The sequence below is a fragment of the Hibiscus syriacus genome, unplaced genomic scaffold, assembly GCF_006381635.1.
Source record: "Hibiscus syriacus cultivar Baekdansim isolate YM2019G1 unplaced genomic scaffold, ASM638163v2 tig00112411_pilon, whole genome shotgun sequence".
Lineage (NCBI taxonomy): Eukaryota > Viridiplantae > Streptophyta > Magnoliopsida > Malvales > Malvaceae > Hibiscus > Hibiscus syriacus.
The window spans coordinates 1,221,477-1,239,582 of NW_024063326.1; the positions used below are offsets into that span (position 1 = coordinate 1,221,477).

Genomic DNA, 18,106 nt, shown 5'->3' on the forward strand with positions numbered 1-18,106 from the left:
ATGCATGCATACATACATACATACATGTGTAATTTCTTCTTTTCATAGAAGCTATGTGCATGAGAGTTTGTTCCATGTCTCCCACCATATATATTCCATAGTTGAAAGCATGTTATACAGCCATTTTTACTTCCAGAATTTACTGTTTGAAATACTATATGTTTATTAAGATACATAAACACATATTTTTGATGCATTATAAAATATCTGAAGAATAATTACGTATAATTAAATTTAAATCAAAATAAAATCTAGAAATAACCTACCGATAGTTTACGCAAAATGGAAATCCAACCTAAATCTAAACCTTTGACAACTCTGTCAAGAAAGAGCTTAATGCATGTTTTAACCTCTAAATTATGTCATGTTTCTTATAATTAACGCTAGTTTTCATTACTACCAGCATTAAAATATAGTTGACATATAAAATCAATTAGAACATCATACGTGGTACTATATAGTAAAATTGAACATATACATAATTCAAAATTTTTTTAAAAAGAACTTAAATATTTTAAAAATATTGTTGACTTTGGCCACCACTAATCAGTAGTTGACCAGCACTGACCAATGTTGATCAATCATGTATTGTTAAATTTTAATTTGTTAATTTTTAAAAGTTGTGTATGTATTTAGAACTTTGGAGCTATTTAAAAGAAATTTAGAGTTTTGTGGAAAAATATTTGTTTGAATTGTGAAAAATCCCTTCCAATTTGGGCTTGGGTGAAGTTGTTTATATTTGGAGAGAGATATTGGGCTGAACAAAAATATCAATGTCGACATCTCTTAGATGCCCGAAACATAAAAGGTATACTGACATTATTCTATGAATTACAAATATATTTGGGGGGAAAATTTATTTCCAAATTTGGTATTGAACTATCACTACTTTAGTCAGACGTTCGATATATAATAGTGACGGATTCAAAAGTATTTTTTAAGGTAAATACATATATATTAATAACATAATTTTTTAACGAAATAGACACAAATAAAATTTTAGAATAAATGTTCACTAAAATAAATAACTGGAATTAAATTTTAAAATGGACATGCATCCATCCTCTAACATATATGGGTCCTCCACCATGCACGAAATATAATATTTGTTATATTAAAGTTATTTCTTATTAACTTTTTAAAAATTAATCTTTTAAACTTTAATCATAATTATTTTAAATATTTAAAACAAATATAATCTCGTTGGCGCACTTGTCCTCGTCCCTGCCAGCCTTTAAAATGTTTATATTCTAATTTCGGGTGAGTAAGTAATTTTTTTAAAGAGCAACAGTTTAATTTAAGGTTAAAAATATTGATTTTAGATGCAATTAAAAATATAATAAAAATCATACTATTCTAGGATGAGTATAACCTAAAATATTACATTTTTATAATATTTTTTGTTAACAACCGAAAATATTATTTTTTTAGTAAATTTTTAGGTTCCACCGAAAATTTGAGTAAAAATGTAACATTTCAGGTTACTATCAATCTAAAATGTTATAACTTTTATCACATTTCCGTTTGCTTCCTAAAATTATCATTTAGCCTTAAATTATGATGCTACCAGTGGCGGATGTTATGAAATTCGAATCTCTTCATATTAATTATCTATTTTAATGATAATATCTATCCTAAATTTTTTTTTGTTATAAAAAAATTATGTTATTAATATACTAATGTTGACTCTAAAAAACATTTTTTTATCCGCAACAGACTGACGCATAATGGAACTACCCGTGGTTAACGAGTCAAAAGAGCAGCAAACTTTGGTATAGTTGTCACCAACCTAAAGCCTATCCAAGAGAGCTCCTGAAAACGTTTTCCAGGTTAAAATGCCACCTCCCATGATTTGGCAACACATGCCTACAGTTGAAGTCAAAAGAATCAAAGAGAAACAAGCTTTCACCATTTTTATAAGATATCATGAGCAATCATTGTTAATTGTTGATTGATACTTTGATTTTAAAAGAAAAAGGGTTCAAACATTGTGAGCAGTGGTAGGCATCCGTCCACATGGGTTCCCCCCCCCCCCACAGCAACATGTCCATCTTCTTCATTTTGTGATTGACCCACTACTTTCCCTGTTTCAATGCCATGTTTCCTCTACCATGAAAACTTAATAAAAACACCTGCCTATCTATTTATCTATTTTTGGCACCAGTCTACAGTCAAAACCTGCTTTCAAGTTGTTCTTATTTCATGTGTCCTCTCAAGCCTTTCGGCATTTGATGTGTCAAGTTTTAATTAAAAAATTTGACTGTCAGGTTCAGGGCTCCTATGGAAAAGTGGTGAAGATGGTCTCAAGTTCAGGGGACAGTTTTCGCCTTTTGGTTTTTATAAAACACAACCCACTTATCATCTAATACACCCATGTATAATATGATTTTAAAATATTATTTAATCGGTTCATATTAAATTATAGACTAAGAGGCGGTTTGTTTGTCTCTTAATAGAACCATTCAGCGTTGAATACTGAATCATTCAACATTCACCGTGTTTGTTTTGCAACTCTGAATGATTCAGTACTGAATGATTCAACAAAACAATGCTGAATGATTCAGCACAGAAGTACATTCTGAATAATTCAACACAGAAGTACATTCTGAATGATTCAGAGTCATTATCAAACATGTCACATTCAGAGCTAATTCATACAGAGCCTCTGAATCATTCAACATTTGAATCATTTAGAGCTTAATCATTCTGAAGTAAACAAACAACCCCTAAATCTTACAAGTCTAAAAGTTCTTATAATAATATTCTTGTAATTTGATAATATATTTGAATTTCTTATATCTATGTATAATTTTTCTTTTATCAAGATTTTTCTATATAAATAAATGTATCTTTCTATTGTGCGACTATTTATCTTATCTTTATTTTTAACTAAACTCATAATAGGTACTTGAATTTTTATTGTCTGATTAAGTATTTAAATTTTCTTTTAAAATCAAATTTGATACCTAAATCTTTATCTAGATATCTAAAATTAAATTACTGGTTTAAATTGATAACTGGATTTTACTTTTTTTTTTGTTGAGATTAGTACTTTAAAAATGATTTATTTAAATAATTTCAACCTGAAACCAAATTTAAGTATCGATTTGAAACTAGAAGTTAAATTTATAGACTAATTGGACAAAAAAATAAATACCAAATAAATTTTAAAATCAAATTAAATATATAATTAAAAAATTAAATATCAAAATATACTTTAAAACTAAATATATATATATTTATTTTAACATCAGTTACATGTGTTTTGTAATATTTAATTAAAAATATTAAATACTAAAATAATAATGATAATAATATCAATTGATGTAGCACTGTATTGGTAATTAATAATTTTATTTTTATGAATAATCTAGAGTAATAATAATGTTTTATCATTTAACGTTGAATACCAAGGAGCAACATGCACCCGCAAAAGTAAATTAATTCACCATCTTAAAGAATTATTTTATAAAAGAAAAAAGAAAAAATTGGGTATGGCAAGAACAGATGTACCATTCATTTGGTTTCCTTCAACATAGAGTACAATCTTTCTGTATTTACATCATCTAAAATAAACCTGGGAATTTTGTTTTCTTCGTCTTTCATTTTAAACAAGAATCGCAATCTATGTATGTTCAAAAGGGTACAATTTCACTGCAACCAAAATCCTCCGAATTCCCCGTACAATCCTCTGGCCACGAATCCCGAAGCAATTTAAGCAGCATTTGAGCTTTCCTCTTTCCCCTCTCCGTACAATCACTCTGAACCAACAGCAGCAGCTGAGTCAGAATTCCCGCATTCACTGCGTCCCTCTGACACTGTTCTGACTCCGAACATAGCGCCATCAGCGCACCCGCCGCATACTCCGTCGCCCTGTCCGATATCTTTAGTATCGTTTTCACTAACAGCGGGACCGTCAGCGCGTGCGAAGCAAAAGCCGAACACCCCGACGGGATCCGGCATAACAAATCTATCGTCGCCAAAGCCTGCTCCGCCTCGCATTTATCCAACTCCGCCAATCGGTCGATCAACGTCTCCGGCGCCCCGGCTTGAACTGCTTTCTGCCGGGTTTGTCTCACTAAGCACAAAGTGAAAAGAGCCCGAATCCCGGTTTTTAACGCGCGCTGATATGAGTTAAGGTTCCTTAGTATGTCCGTCACACCTTCAAAGATTTCATCCACATTGCTTATCTGAGCTCGGAGCTCCGACGAACTCGTTCCCGAGAGAACGATTTCAATGAGCAAAGCCGAGTTGACTCGGACTTCGATAGATGAATGGAACAACATATGCGACAGGTACATCACTCTCTCTGGATCCGAGGCGATCGACTCGCAGTCGGATTCACAAAGTTGGAACATCACTAAAACCGCTAGCGCCTCCACGTTCAAATCCGACGAACCCGAACCCGTATCAGAAAACAAGATATTTATCAACATTTCCCGTACGTTAAGGGAAGAAATAACGCACCGGTTTTTCTCAGAATCTCGAGCAAGACCCTTGAGTCTACGCAGAGCAGAAAGACGAGACTGAAACGGATTCGAAGCCGACGAAGCTTGACCCAACAAGGTCCGAACCATGGTGGGGTCAGCAGGTTGTTTAGGCGTGGGAATTCTCTGGATTCCGAAAGCCTGGTTGGCGACACACCAATCTTGAATAAGTCGGCGAAGGGTATGATTGGGGATGAAGGTGAAGTCAGTGAGCGGGACACGAGTGACGGGACAAGTGGTATTACCGGTGGCGACCCAGGACTCGATGCTGGAGCGGTCGTAGGTTTGGCCGGTGCAGACTGTGACAGGGTCACGCATGAGCTCAAGTGAGATTGGGCACCTGAAATGATAAGGAACTTGTAAACCAACCAAATCTAAAGGTTCAATAGTAGTTCCAGGCATCTCCTCCAGTGAATCAGGGGTTTTTTTTTTTGTCTCTAAGATTCTCTGAGCGGTACCTGTGTGTTTTGGTTTAATATGCAAGAAAAGAAAGGAACAGGGGAAACACAGAGACAAGAAGGGAAGAGGAAGAAGGAGAATGGTGGGACTCTGTGAGAGGCCAGGACTTATCTTTCCTTATCTGACTATGGGCCACACGTGTGCCATTTCTAAGTGTAGACTACAAGGAGTGGTGGGTTTGGTCAAAGCAAATTGTACGACCTTTTTGGTTTGGGTCCCACTTCCTTTTGCCAGCCTATAAATATGATCTTTACATCCACAAATAATGTATCGTATTATACGAACCTAACGATATAGGTGGTTAAGTAATTTAGAAATGTGTAAGTGTAGTATGTGTTCATTTATTTAACATTTACAAACATATTAATTAGTGTTATGAATGTGATCGATTGCAATATTAAAATGGTAAAATTACATCATTAATGCTTAAATTTTTTAAGTTTTATAATTTAAACTCCAAAATTATCAGGTGACCAATTTAGTCGACATATTCATCATTATTTAAAATATATAAAAAATCAATATTAAATGAGTTTGTTCATGATCATAAAAGAATGAACGGAAGCGAAATGGGAGTAGCCTAAACCATGAAAGCAGGGTTGTGGAAGATAAATAAAAGTGTTGTCCTGTTACACGAAGCATTGAAGTATAGAACCCTAGATGTGATAGTCTAGTAGTCCAAAGCATCACTAGCTTACACTCTGACCGAAGTAGCATGGGGCATATGGAATCCTGTGTGAATCAGCAAGGAGCACCTTGCAAGGCTAAATACTCTTGGGTGGCCAATAACGAAGTAATACCATAAGATAAGGGTAAAAAAACCCGGTCAATGAATGAAATAGAACATGAAACCATAAGTTCCCAAGCAGTAGGAAGAACTCAGGGCTCTTATCATATGCCTGCCTGTTGAAGAATGAGCCAACTACTCATAGACAATGGTTTAGTTAAGGGAACCTACCGAAGCCATAGTAAAAGCAAGTCTTCATAGGACAATTGTCACTACTTATGGTTCAAACCTGGAACATCTTAAATAAGTTTGTTGTAAATATAAATGAACCGAACACACACATACTCATGTTCGTTCATTGACTAAATGAATATAAAATTTTTATTCATACTCGTTTATTTAACTTAAAAAATAAATATAAATAAATGTTAAATGAATAATTCACAAATATTTTATAGAATATTCTATTCATTTAACTCTTATTCATGATAACACGCGTGTATAACACAAAGTGTCACCTTTTTTAGCATAGTTTTTATGATATTTCAATATTTTTTTATAATTTAATTTTATTTAATCTTGCATTGAAAAAAAAGATTTAGGATGTGTTTGTTTGTCGTAATTTGAATTACGGAATTGATTTTCCTCGAATTCTCGTGTTTGTTTCACGTAATTTGTTTTCGGAAAAAAATTTCCGTGTTTGTTTCAAGTAATTCCTTTTCCGGAATATGTTTTCCCGTGTTTGTTTCACGTAATTGGTTTTTCAGAATGTAAATCATTTTCATAGTAACAGATTTTCCTTTGTGTTTTATATAAAATGACTTACGGATTCATTTTCCGTAAGCCATTTTCCGAACTTTTCACTTAAAAAAATAAATACTTAAAATAATTTTATTTTATGAATTTAATATTAATAAAATATTTTAATATCATTTTCATAAAATATTATTTATTTATTTATTAATATTTATAATAATATAATATAGTATTTTTAATATTATATAAAATAATCAATTATATTATAATAATATAAAATATTATATTTTTTTTAATAATATATAATAAAAAATTATATATTTAATAATGAATAATATTATTTATATATTTAAAGATATTTAAAATATACTAATTAATATTTTTAAAATAAAATATAATACTATTACTTTAATAAATAATTAATATAATTTATAATATTTTATTTCACTAAAATATACAGAATTTATTATTTTTTTTATAAAATTATAAAAATTATAAAAATAATATTTAATAATAAATAAAATATTTTAATATTTTAAAATAATAATATTAAGTTTTATGATAAATAATATCATTTATTATATTTAATATTTGTAATAAATAATTTTTAAAAAACTCTTCAACTAGTGGAAAAAGATTTAAATAAGATGTTTTTCAAAAAAAATATAATTTATTTTATAGAAAATATTTTTTGAAAAATGTTTATCAGAAATATAATTCATTTTCAAAATTCAAATTCTAGTAATTTATTTTTCAATTCCAGTAATTCATTTTTCAAAAAATCAATTACAACAAAACAAACCGATTAATCAAAATCGTTTGCAGCCGCATAAAATTTTTCATCAACCGAAAATTACGTTGAAAGCTTTGACTCCTTGAAAAAGGTAACCCACGCTTCAAAAAAAGTATTACTAAAATGAAAATAATTAAAGTTTTTTTAACAGCACCAATTGAGAATGAAACCTTTGATTTGAAGAAAAATGGAGTAAATCAAAAGGATATACTTTTCCTTGGTTGGATTAGGACACTTAACTGAATTATTTTTATATTTTTAATATAATATATATTATTCATACCATTTTTCATTAAACTAAGCTTAATTAATCTTACTTAACTGAAATATTAAATATGTTTAACATATTAACATTGTCATCGGGTACATAAATGGAAAGTTAAAATACTATAAAAGTATGATTAATATAATAAACTTGATAAATATATTTTAATAGTCTAAAGTGATTCAATCAAAAAGTAAAATCTAAGGTAGTATTTGTTTTTTAATTTTCTTAGTCATCAACACACATATTCTTTGCCGATATAATTGTTGAAATTCAAAATCTCAGAAAAAATAATATATATTTTAATTATAATATTTTAGAGTTTATCAAAGAATTTAGTGCAATCACTTGTTATAAAAACGGTGTAAAGTAATATTAATTTGTAATTATTTCTCTGCATCACCTTAAATGAAATTAGATTAAATTTTAGTAGTGAAAGAACAGTAGGGTATTTTCATTATGAGAAGGAGAGAAATAATTAGGTTTGAAATGTGTGTTGTGAATTGAATGAAGTAAAAGTTGGCAGTCAAAGATCGAAGGGGAACAGATAACCAGAGGAATGTGCGGGTCCAGGCTTGTCTCTACTTTCTCTCTTAATTAACAAAAATGGTATAAATTGTCAAATTTTAAAATTCTTAGTAGATATTATTTTACAATTATCATACACTGTTATTTTGTTTTTCTTTCCATTATTAAGATTTTATTTTGATCAATCCGATTCGATTTATGTCACATATTTAATTTTAGTGAATGAATTTCTCAATAATTTTTTTTTATATATACAAAAATTTAAACTCGATATCAACTTAAATGATATCAAACTAATTCAAACCAAGCTACGTTGATAATTATCATATACTATGAAAAATAAAAAAAATATAAATTCATAGTATCTTAATTAATAAAAAAATATTTATTTTATTACCACATTATCTTGCAAAGATTCAAAGGACGATGGTAGTCGGTGTCGTATTGATAGCAGAAGCATGCGAGTGATATGGGACACACTGTCTCTGGTCAACCTAACAATGCATTGCTTACCGCCCCGGTACAGCCTATACAATATTTGACTGCCTCGATGCACGTGCGAATCACCACGTGTTTTCCAGCTATTATATATATTCATGTTTAAGGTCGAGGCTTTGGGAATTTTAGTGTTATAACTTTAAAGTATACATGTAAATGAATTGAACGTATACAAATGGATGTATATTCATGTTCGTTTATTTAATAAATAAATGAACATAAATGAACACGAACATAAGCGAACAATTTTTTTTTGTTCATGTTCGTTTATTAAGGAATATAACTTGTTCATGTTTGTTCATTTAATAAATAAACGAACATAAACGAACACGAACATAAATGAACACGAACATAAACATTGGAGACCATACATTCCATTGTTCTTTCATGAAAAATAGTCGACAATGCAAATCAACCAAATCTACGTTATTTTAATAAATTTGCCAGCTAAAAATTTTGTGACATCAATGTCAAACTTTAGTGACGTTTGTTAATAATGGTTCTTTCCGTTGGCAGAGTATAAAATTTAAGAGCATGAAGATTTCAAATTGGACTACAAGGCAATAACATAGATCCGAAATCCCTTCGATGCTACATATCGTAACTGATATTATTGCTAAACCACCATTCAAAATTTTAACGTACCTAAAGTCTACTCCATAACTAAAGGTCACACAAGAACTATGAAAACAAAAGTTCATTGTCAAAGTGTATTTTTTACTTATTAATGGGTTCTTCCTGGAAAACTCATTACTTCCGCTATTACACTCTTTTTCAGAAATTGCATAGAAACATTTGTTTTGTTTTATAGCAAATTCTATTATATTTTTCTCTTTACTGATGCTCATATACTTCCGATTTTTACCTTTATCTTCTCATCTATTTCTAGAAAGAAGTATAATGTTTTTTTGGGTTTTAGATGTGAAGATACCCGCAATAACTTTACATATCAACTATTAAGCCAAATAAAATATAGAAAGAGATGAAAACAGACATATAAACTTCATATTGCACTATAATATAACTTGTTTTGAAAGCTTTCAGCGATCGTCTCCACTCTCCAATAAATATTAGGGTTTGGAAAAAAAGGGGGAAAATGAATATATGTGCAAGGCGCCTCACGGGTTAACATATTGGATTTAATCTCCAAATAAAATTGGGTTAATTATGGAGTTGGTCATCAAAATATCAGATTAATTAATATTTTTAAGATACTTACAAATTGGTCACCAAAATTGATTTAAGAAGATTGTGTTAAACATAAATGAATGAACATAAACGAACATAACCGAACGTTCACGAACGTAAATGAACGAACGAGACCTATGTTCATGTTCGTTCATTTAATTAAACGAACACAAAATCTTGTTTATGTTCGTTCATTTAATAAATAAACGCACATAAACGAACTTCCCGCCGCACGATTCATGAACGGTTCGCTGAACGTTCAGTTCATTTACAGGCCTAACTTCAAGTCTTATAGTATATAATTTTTTTATTTAGATTATTCTGTTCAGGTCAAAATTTATGTTGGATTCGGGTTTTTATTTTATGTAAGATTATTGGATAAAATATATAAATCATCCCTCAACTATAGGTTATTACCTTGTTGAGTTCATTAACTATAAAAAATTATAAAATGATCACTTAATTATTCTTATGTTCTAAAACAATAAGTTTTTGTTAAAAAATTGATTATCGTTTGATGCATTCTCCAAGGCCTTTGCAAATACACGTCACAATGACAATAATGATGCACCCTTCAAAGCCTATGAATTTGATTCATACATCAAAGTGCATGATTATAATGGACTGACAAGGAGAAAACCCAACACATACCCATATGTGCTTAAGAGAGATTGAGTAATGAATTCATAATTGGATCTTCCAATTGACTCATACGCACCAAGTCTTGGAAGAGAATATCAAAACAACATCAGACGGGTAACTTTTTGAATTCGATCAATGTATTTTTTGTCAACATATCTTCTAGAAAAACAACTTATTATCTCTTAGATTTTCAACGATTCTTGAAACGCATCAATCTGATGTCAAGAACTCAAGATATATTTATTTTAGCGAAGACATTACATACAAAATTTTCTATATTGGATAAATACAAGATTTTGTAAATATTATGAAGTTTCAATGTTTTTATTAATTGTTTGTAATATAAATTAATAGAAGATATTGCATTATCTTTTATGATTATATTAATTATTTTATTATTTATTAGGAATTAAGATAGAGTCAAAACATTATCTTTAGCTTATTATTATTTTATTAATTAGTTGCTTAGAACCTTTAAACTCCTCCCTATATAAAGAGGCTTCATTCATTCACCAATGTATATCAATTTTTCTTGATTAAATAATACAACATAAGTACGTTTTAATAAGTGATGATTGCCTTGTGCCTTCGAATCTTTATTCACCGCTAAGTTATGCAAATACAATGCAAATGAGATCTTCACACTTCGAGTTGCCTTTCATTATGGTTAAAAGGGTCAATTAGAGCATATTATAGAGATTGTCTAATTAATTGCGACTATGAGAGTGCTTAGGACACTTTTTTATCATCATTATCGTCATCATTATCCATGCCAAATTCAAGCCATTCTGACCCTTCCTGCCATTATCATACATACCAAGGGGAATTTTTATTTTTGTTTTCTTCGTTTTCACTTATCGTTCATATTTTCATATATTCTTTATCTATTAGTTATTATCTTTCTAACGAATATCTCTTTGTTTAATTTTGTGACATAAGATTTTTTTCCGCCAAAACTCTAATTCTGGCTGAGTCACATACTTGGTGCCTAAGATTTATTCATTCTAGAACCCTATGCTTATTTTCTTCAACGAAGAGCAACGTTCAAATATCTGCTAACATCTCCTATCATCGTTTGAGTTTGATGTTAACATGTTGATTATAATAGAATAAATTCATATTTTAATTATGACTAGTGACATTGTCGTTACTTTCAAGCATTGGATTGATAACATAACGTAAATGGAGAATCAATCTACAAAATACAACTTAAACAATTTTGAGATCAAATTTTATCATATCTCAATCAATAGGACGGTGTCCAACTCAGACAGTCGTCAAATTTTTAATGGAAAATGACGAGTTTGGTATAAGTAATTTGGTTACAATTTTGTAACTTTTAATAGTCGATGACTCAGTAAAACAACAATCTATAATTGGGATATCATTTTATAACGTTTAATAGTTAAAGACTTGATAAAACAACACCTTATAATCATAGGAGCATTTGTGTATTTACCCTAGATAATTATGTATTTTCAAGGACATAAATTCTCTCTTAAATTTTTCTTATTCGAAAAAAGAGAAAAAAAGAAAAATAAAAAGACGATGATTGTTTTTTTATGGAAACGATGAATTAAACATAAGGAGTGCTATCTTGCATAACCTTGCATCCCAGCAGAGCTTGCTGTTAGGTTTGGCTTGCAAATTGTCAAATTTGGCAAGTTGGCAAAGTTGACAAGTTGGTTGGTGGCCAACTTGTACACATTTGAAAATTCATTTTTGGTAGGTGGTCGACTTTGTACATGGGAATTTCATATTTGGTCCCTAAAATGGGTATTTTTTTATCATCATCGTCATCATTATCCACACTAGATTCAAGCCATTCTTACCATCCCTGCCATTATCATACATACCAAGGGGAATTTTCATTTTTGTTTTCTTCGTTTTCACTTATCGTTAATATTTTCATACATTCTTTATCTATTAGTTATTATCTTTCTAACGAATATCTCTTTGTTTAATTTTGTGATATAAGATTTTTTTCACCAAAACTCTAATTTTGGCCGAGTCACATACTTGGTGCCTAAGCTTTATTCATTCTAGAACCCTATGCTTATTTTCTTCAACGAAGAGTAACGTTCAAATATCTGCTAACATCTCCTATCATCGTTTGAGTTGGATGTTAACCTGTTGATTATAATAGAATAAAATCATATTTTAATTATGACTAGTGACATTGTCGTTACTTTCAAGCATTGGATTGATAACATAACGTAAATGGAGAATCAATCTACAAAATACAACTTAAACAATTTTGAGATCAAATTTTATCATATCTCAATCAATATGATGGTGTCCAACTCAGACAGTCGTCAATTTTTAATGGAAAATGACGAGTTTGGTATAAGTAATTTGGTTACAATTTTGTAACTTTCAATAGTCGGTGACTCAATAAAACAACAATCTATAATTGGGATATCATTTTATAACTTTTAATAGTTAAAGACTTGATAAAACAACACCTTATATAGGAGCATTTGTGTATTTACCCTAGATAATTATGTATTATGAAGGACATAAATTATCTTTTAAATTTTTCTTATTCGAAAAAAGAGAAAAAAAGAAAAAAAAAGACGATGATTGTTTTTTTTGTATGGAAACGATGAATTAAACATAATGAGTGTTATCTTGCATAACCTTGCATCATCCTAGCAGAGCTCGCTATTAGGTTTGGCTTGCAAATTGTCAAATTTGGCAAGTTGGCAAAGTTGACAAGTTGGTTGGTGGCCAAATTCTACACATTTGAAAAATCATTTTTGGTAGGTGACCAACTTTGAACATGGAATTTCATATTTGGTCCATAAAATATTAGGTTATTTATAAGTTTAGTCCTTAAAACTCAACTATAAATAGGCATAAGTATTTCATTAGAAATCATCCCAAAACAAGTTCTCTCTTCCATTTGTTTTCTTCATTCTCTCACTTTGGGAATTCTAAAAAAATCCATTTGTTATAATACTTTGTTGATAGTGAAGTTATCATCCGGTGTGGTGCCCGAGGAGTAGATGATATTTTCGTCGAACCTCGTAAATTTGGTGTGTTCTCTCTTTTATTATTTTTTATTTGGGGTTTTCCATTGTGTTTCAATATTCAATAATTTGCGGATTTGTCCACCGTGCAACATTTGGTGGTTTTGATCTCGACATTTTAGCTCAATTTTTAAACTAAGTTCGTGTGGGAAATAACCCGATTTCCTCAACAATTAGTATCAGAGCTTCAGTTGAGGTTATCCTGGTGGTCCCATTGCTGAAAGAATACAGTTCGTGCTATTGAATATTGTTCGTTAGAATTAAAATGCCAAAATACGGATTAGTTGAGACATCAAGCTCTTTATCTGGACCAGGTGAGGAGGGTGATGTCAAATGCAAATTTCTCGGTGGAGTTGTTCAATAAATCCAGTCATTTTGGTATGTTGCAAGGCGAGGTGTTAGACGCTTTATTCCAACAAGTTCTTAGACATCGCCATTGAGGAAGAAAAACTCGTAGATATGGAGGAGAAAGAATCGGGAACAATCAATCGTTTGGTGTGCAACACGATTTGATCTTGTTTTTTCAGGGATCAGAAGTATAGCTACAAGAACGAGACTTCTGCAAGTAAGATGTGGAAAGCATTTGAGGAAAATTTTCTAAAGAAAAGCTGCTCCAGATGCATGTGTTGCAGAGCATGATGCAAATGACTCTGATATATCATTGGTTGCTTCATTAACAACATTCCATTTAGATGAGTGAATATTATATTCGGGTTGTACCTATCATATGTCCCCTAATCGGGAGTGGTTCTCCGATTTAGTATAACTAAATGCATGAGTTTTTTATATAGGCAATGATAATGCTTGTAAAACTGTTGGGATAGGTTCAATTCGATTGAAGAATCAAGATAGATCAACCAGAGTTATGATTGATGTCCGATACGTGCCCAGTTTGAAGAAAAATCTCATCTCGTTGGGAGCCTTGGAATCCAAAGGCTCAGTAGTCACTATGAGAGATAGAGTTTTAAAAGTCACATATGGCGCACTTGTGATGATGAAGGGCATCAGGAAAAATAATTTGTATTACTACCGATATAATTTGTACACAACCTAGTTGTGGCATATGCGTTTTGGACATGCTGGAGAGAAATCCTTGCAAATTCTGGCAAAGAACGGATTGTTGAAAGGTGAAAATGCTTGCAAATTGAACTTTTGCGAGCATTGTGTTATGGGAAAGCAGAAGAGAGTGAAGTTTGGCACCACTATACATAATACAAAAGGTATTGTGGATTATATTCACTCATATGTATGGGGTCCTTCAAAGACACCATCTTTGGGAGGAAACCATTATTTTGTAACTTTTGTAGAAGACTTTTCCAGAAGAGTTTGGGTGTATCCGATGAAGTCTAAAGATGAAGTGCTTTGAATTTTCCTTAAATGGAAAAATATGATATAGAACCAGACTGGTAGAAAGATCAAACATCTTAGGACAGACAATGGATGGGAATATAAAAGTGACCCATTCTTTGACGTTTTCCATGAGTATGGTATTGTTCGACACTTCACTGTTAGAAATACACCACAAAAGAATGGGGTGGCAGAGTGTATGAATCGAACACTATTGGAGAAAGTTCTATTTATCATATCTAATGATGGGTTAGGCATGGCATTTTGGGCTGAGGCTGTGACATATGCTGGCCATCTTATCAATCGTCTTCCATCATCAACGATAGGAAGAAAAACACCATTGGAGGTATGGTTTGGAAAATTTGCTACTGATTATGATTCATTAAATGTATTTGGATCCACTGCTTATTATCATGTGAATGAATCCAAGCTTGATTCGAGAGCAAAGAAGACTCTTTATTGGAATCACCCATGGAGTGAAGGAATTCCACCTTTGGTGTTTAAACACTAAGAAGATAATTTGTAGCAGATATTTTACCTTTGATGAATCTGCCCTAGTAAAGAATGTAACAAATGAAGTTGTCCAAACAAGTAGTACTTCGTAGTAAGTGGGGCATACTCCAAAAACAGGTGGAGTTTCAGCAAACGATGATCCCAGAAGTTGATGCAGCTGATTCTTCAACTCTAATAAAAGAATCAGAAGATGAAGAGGTTCAAACCCAATAACTATTGGAGACACCAGAACCACTTGCAGTTAAGGAGAGAAATACGTAGACCTGTTCGATTTGTTGATATGGTGGCCTATGCTCTTTCAGTTTTTAATGATGATATCCCTATCACTTACCAAGAAGCAATACAAAGCTTAGAAAGTGATAAGTGAAAAAGTGGCATGGATGAAGAAATGCAATATCTTCAAAAGAACAACTCTTGGAAACTGACACAGTTACCGAAAGGTAAAAGAGCAATTGGATGCAAGTGGGTATTTGCAAAGAAAGATGGATCTTATAGCAAGAAAGATGTTCGCTACAAGGCAAGGTTGGTAGCTACAGGCTACGCTCAAAAAGAGGGAATCGATTACAATGAAGCGTTTTTCCTTATTGTGAAGCATTCCTCCATTAGAATATTGTTGGCTTTGGTAGCACAGTTGAATTTGGAGCTAGATCAACTTGATGTAAAAACGACTTTCTTGCACGGCGATTTAGAAGATGAGATATATATGACTCAACCAGAAGGATACAAAGATGGTGGTTGTGAGAAATGGGTTTGTAAGCTGAATAAACTGCTATATGGATTGAAGCAATCTCCGAGGCAGTGATACAAGTGATTTTATAGCTTTATGAGGCAAAAGTACACTAGAAGCAAATATGATCATTGTGTGTATTTGCAAAATGTCAAAGATGGATCTTTCATTTATCTTCTCTTGTACGTTGATGATATGTTGATAGCTTTGAAGAGTCAAAAGGAGATAGACAAATTAAAGGCTCAGTTGAATCAAGAGTTTGAGATGAAAAATCTAGGTGAGGCTAAGAAAATTCTTGGTATGGAGATAAGCAGAGAGAAAATCTTTGTTTAACACAAAACAGTATCTGAGAAAGGTATTACAATGTTTTGGCATGAATGTAAATACCAAACATGTAAGTATCCCACTGGCTTCTCATTTGAAACTTAGTTCACAGTTATCTCCTAAAATTAACTAAGAACGAGAGTATATGACAAAAGTTCCATAAGCTAAAGCAGTTGGGAGCTTGATGTATCCAATGGTGTATATGCGTCATAACATTTCACAAGCAGTTAAGAGTTGTGAGCAGGTATATGCATGATCTTGGAAAAGGACATTGGCAAGCTGTGAAATGGATTCTACGGTATCTCCAACAGACCGTGTATGTTGGTTTAGTTTTTGAACATGATGAAGCACTTGGTCAGTGTGTGGTTGGATATGTTGATTTCGACTATGTTGGTGATTTGGATAAGCGTCGATCAACTATTGGGTATTTATTTACTCTTGCTAAAGCCCCAATAAGTTGGAAGTCTACTTTGCAATCTACGGTGGCTTTGTATATTACAGAGACAGAATACATGGAAGTTTCAGAGGCTGTGAATGAAGCAATTTGGCTTAACAGGTTGATGGAAGACTTGGGAGTTGTTCAAAGTCACATTAGTCTCTATTGTGAACGTCAGAGCGCTATTCACTTAGCGAAAAATCAAGTCTACCATTCAAGGACTAAGCATATCGACGTGAGGTATCACTTTGTGCGAGATATCTTTGAAGAAGGAAAAAATCTACTTCAGAAAATTGCAACAGCAGAAAATCCTACAGATATGATAAGCAAGGTGGTAATAGTAATCAAGTTCAATCATTGTTTGAACTTAATAAATATCCTGAAAGTTTGAGCACCTTCAGGTATAAGGCGCTTATGAACGCAATTAGGGGCACTACATTAAAATAACTTCATCAAATTTGGGAAGTTGAAGAAGTTGAGTAGGCTTAGTAATTTCAAGCCAAGGTGGAGATTTGTTAGGTTTGGCTTGCAAATTGTCAAATTTGGCAAGTTGGCAAAGATGACAAGTTGGTTGGTGACCAACTTGTACACATTTGAAAATTCATCTTTGGTAGGTGACCAACTTTGCACATGGGAATTTCATATTTGGTCCCTAAAATATTAAGTTATTTATAAGTTTAATCCTTAAAACTCAACTATAAATATGCCTAAGTATTTCATTAGAAATCATCCCAAATCAAGTTCTCTCTTACATTTGTTTTCTTCATTCTCTCACTTTGGGAATTCTAAAGAATTCCATTGGTTGTAATAGTTTGTTGATAGTGAAGTTATCATCCGGTGTGGTGCTCGAAGAGTAGACGATATTTTCGTCGAACCTCATAAATTTGGCGTGTTCTCTCAATTATTGTTCTTTATTCGGTTTTTCTATTGTGTTTCAATATTCAATAGTTTGAAGGGTTTGTCCGCTATGCAACCTTTGGTGGTTTTAATAATGATATTTTAGGTCAATTTTAAAACTAAGTTCGTGTGGGAAGTAACCCGGTTTCCCAACACTCGCCTCAACGAAATAACTTGGGCAACAATTTTCGGGGGAGCGAAAAAGATATGTAAACCATTCGAGTATTGTGGAGCCATCTTCGCCATAGTATCAGCTGCACTATTACCGCCCACAAGCGCGCCACTAAATCAGTAATATGTGGCACCGTTGATGAACCACCACCCAAGCCTATGTTGGGACCAATAGCATTCAAACTAAATCAGTAATATGTTGGCACCGTTGATGAACCACCACCCAAGCCTATGTTGTATTCCCAGAGATCATGCAAGAGAGAGACCTTCGAAAATCCCCCACAATTCCGTATCAATTTTCAAGCAAATTCCGATA

The 18,106-nt window shown here is 31.9% G+C and overlaps 1 protein-coding gene across 1 annotated transcript; it reads right to left on the reverse strand.

Moving 5' to 3' along the window:
- Nucleotides 1–3,616: 3,616 nt before the first annotated feature.
- LOC120179297 (U-box domain-containing protein 26-like) lies at nt 3,617–4,974 on the reverse strand. The gene has a single exon (XM_039184930.1). It carries the CDS (start codon nt 4,887–4,889, stop codon nt 3,636–3,638), a length of 1,254 nt encoding a protein of 417 aa, XP_039040861.1. The 5' UTR covers nt 4,890–4,974; the 3' UTR covers nt 3,617–3,635.
- Nucleotides 4,975–18,106: the final 13,132 nt, after the last annotated feature.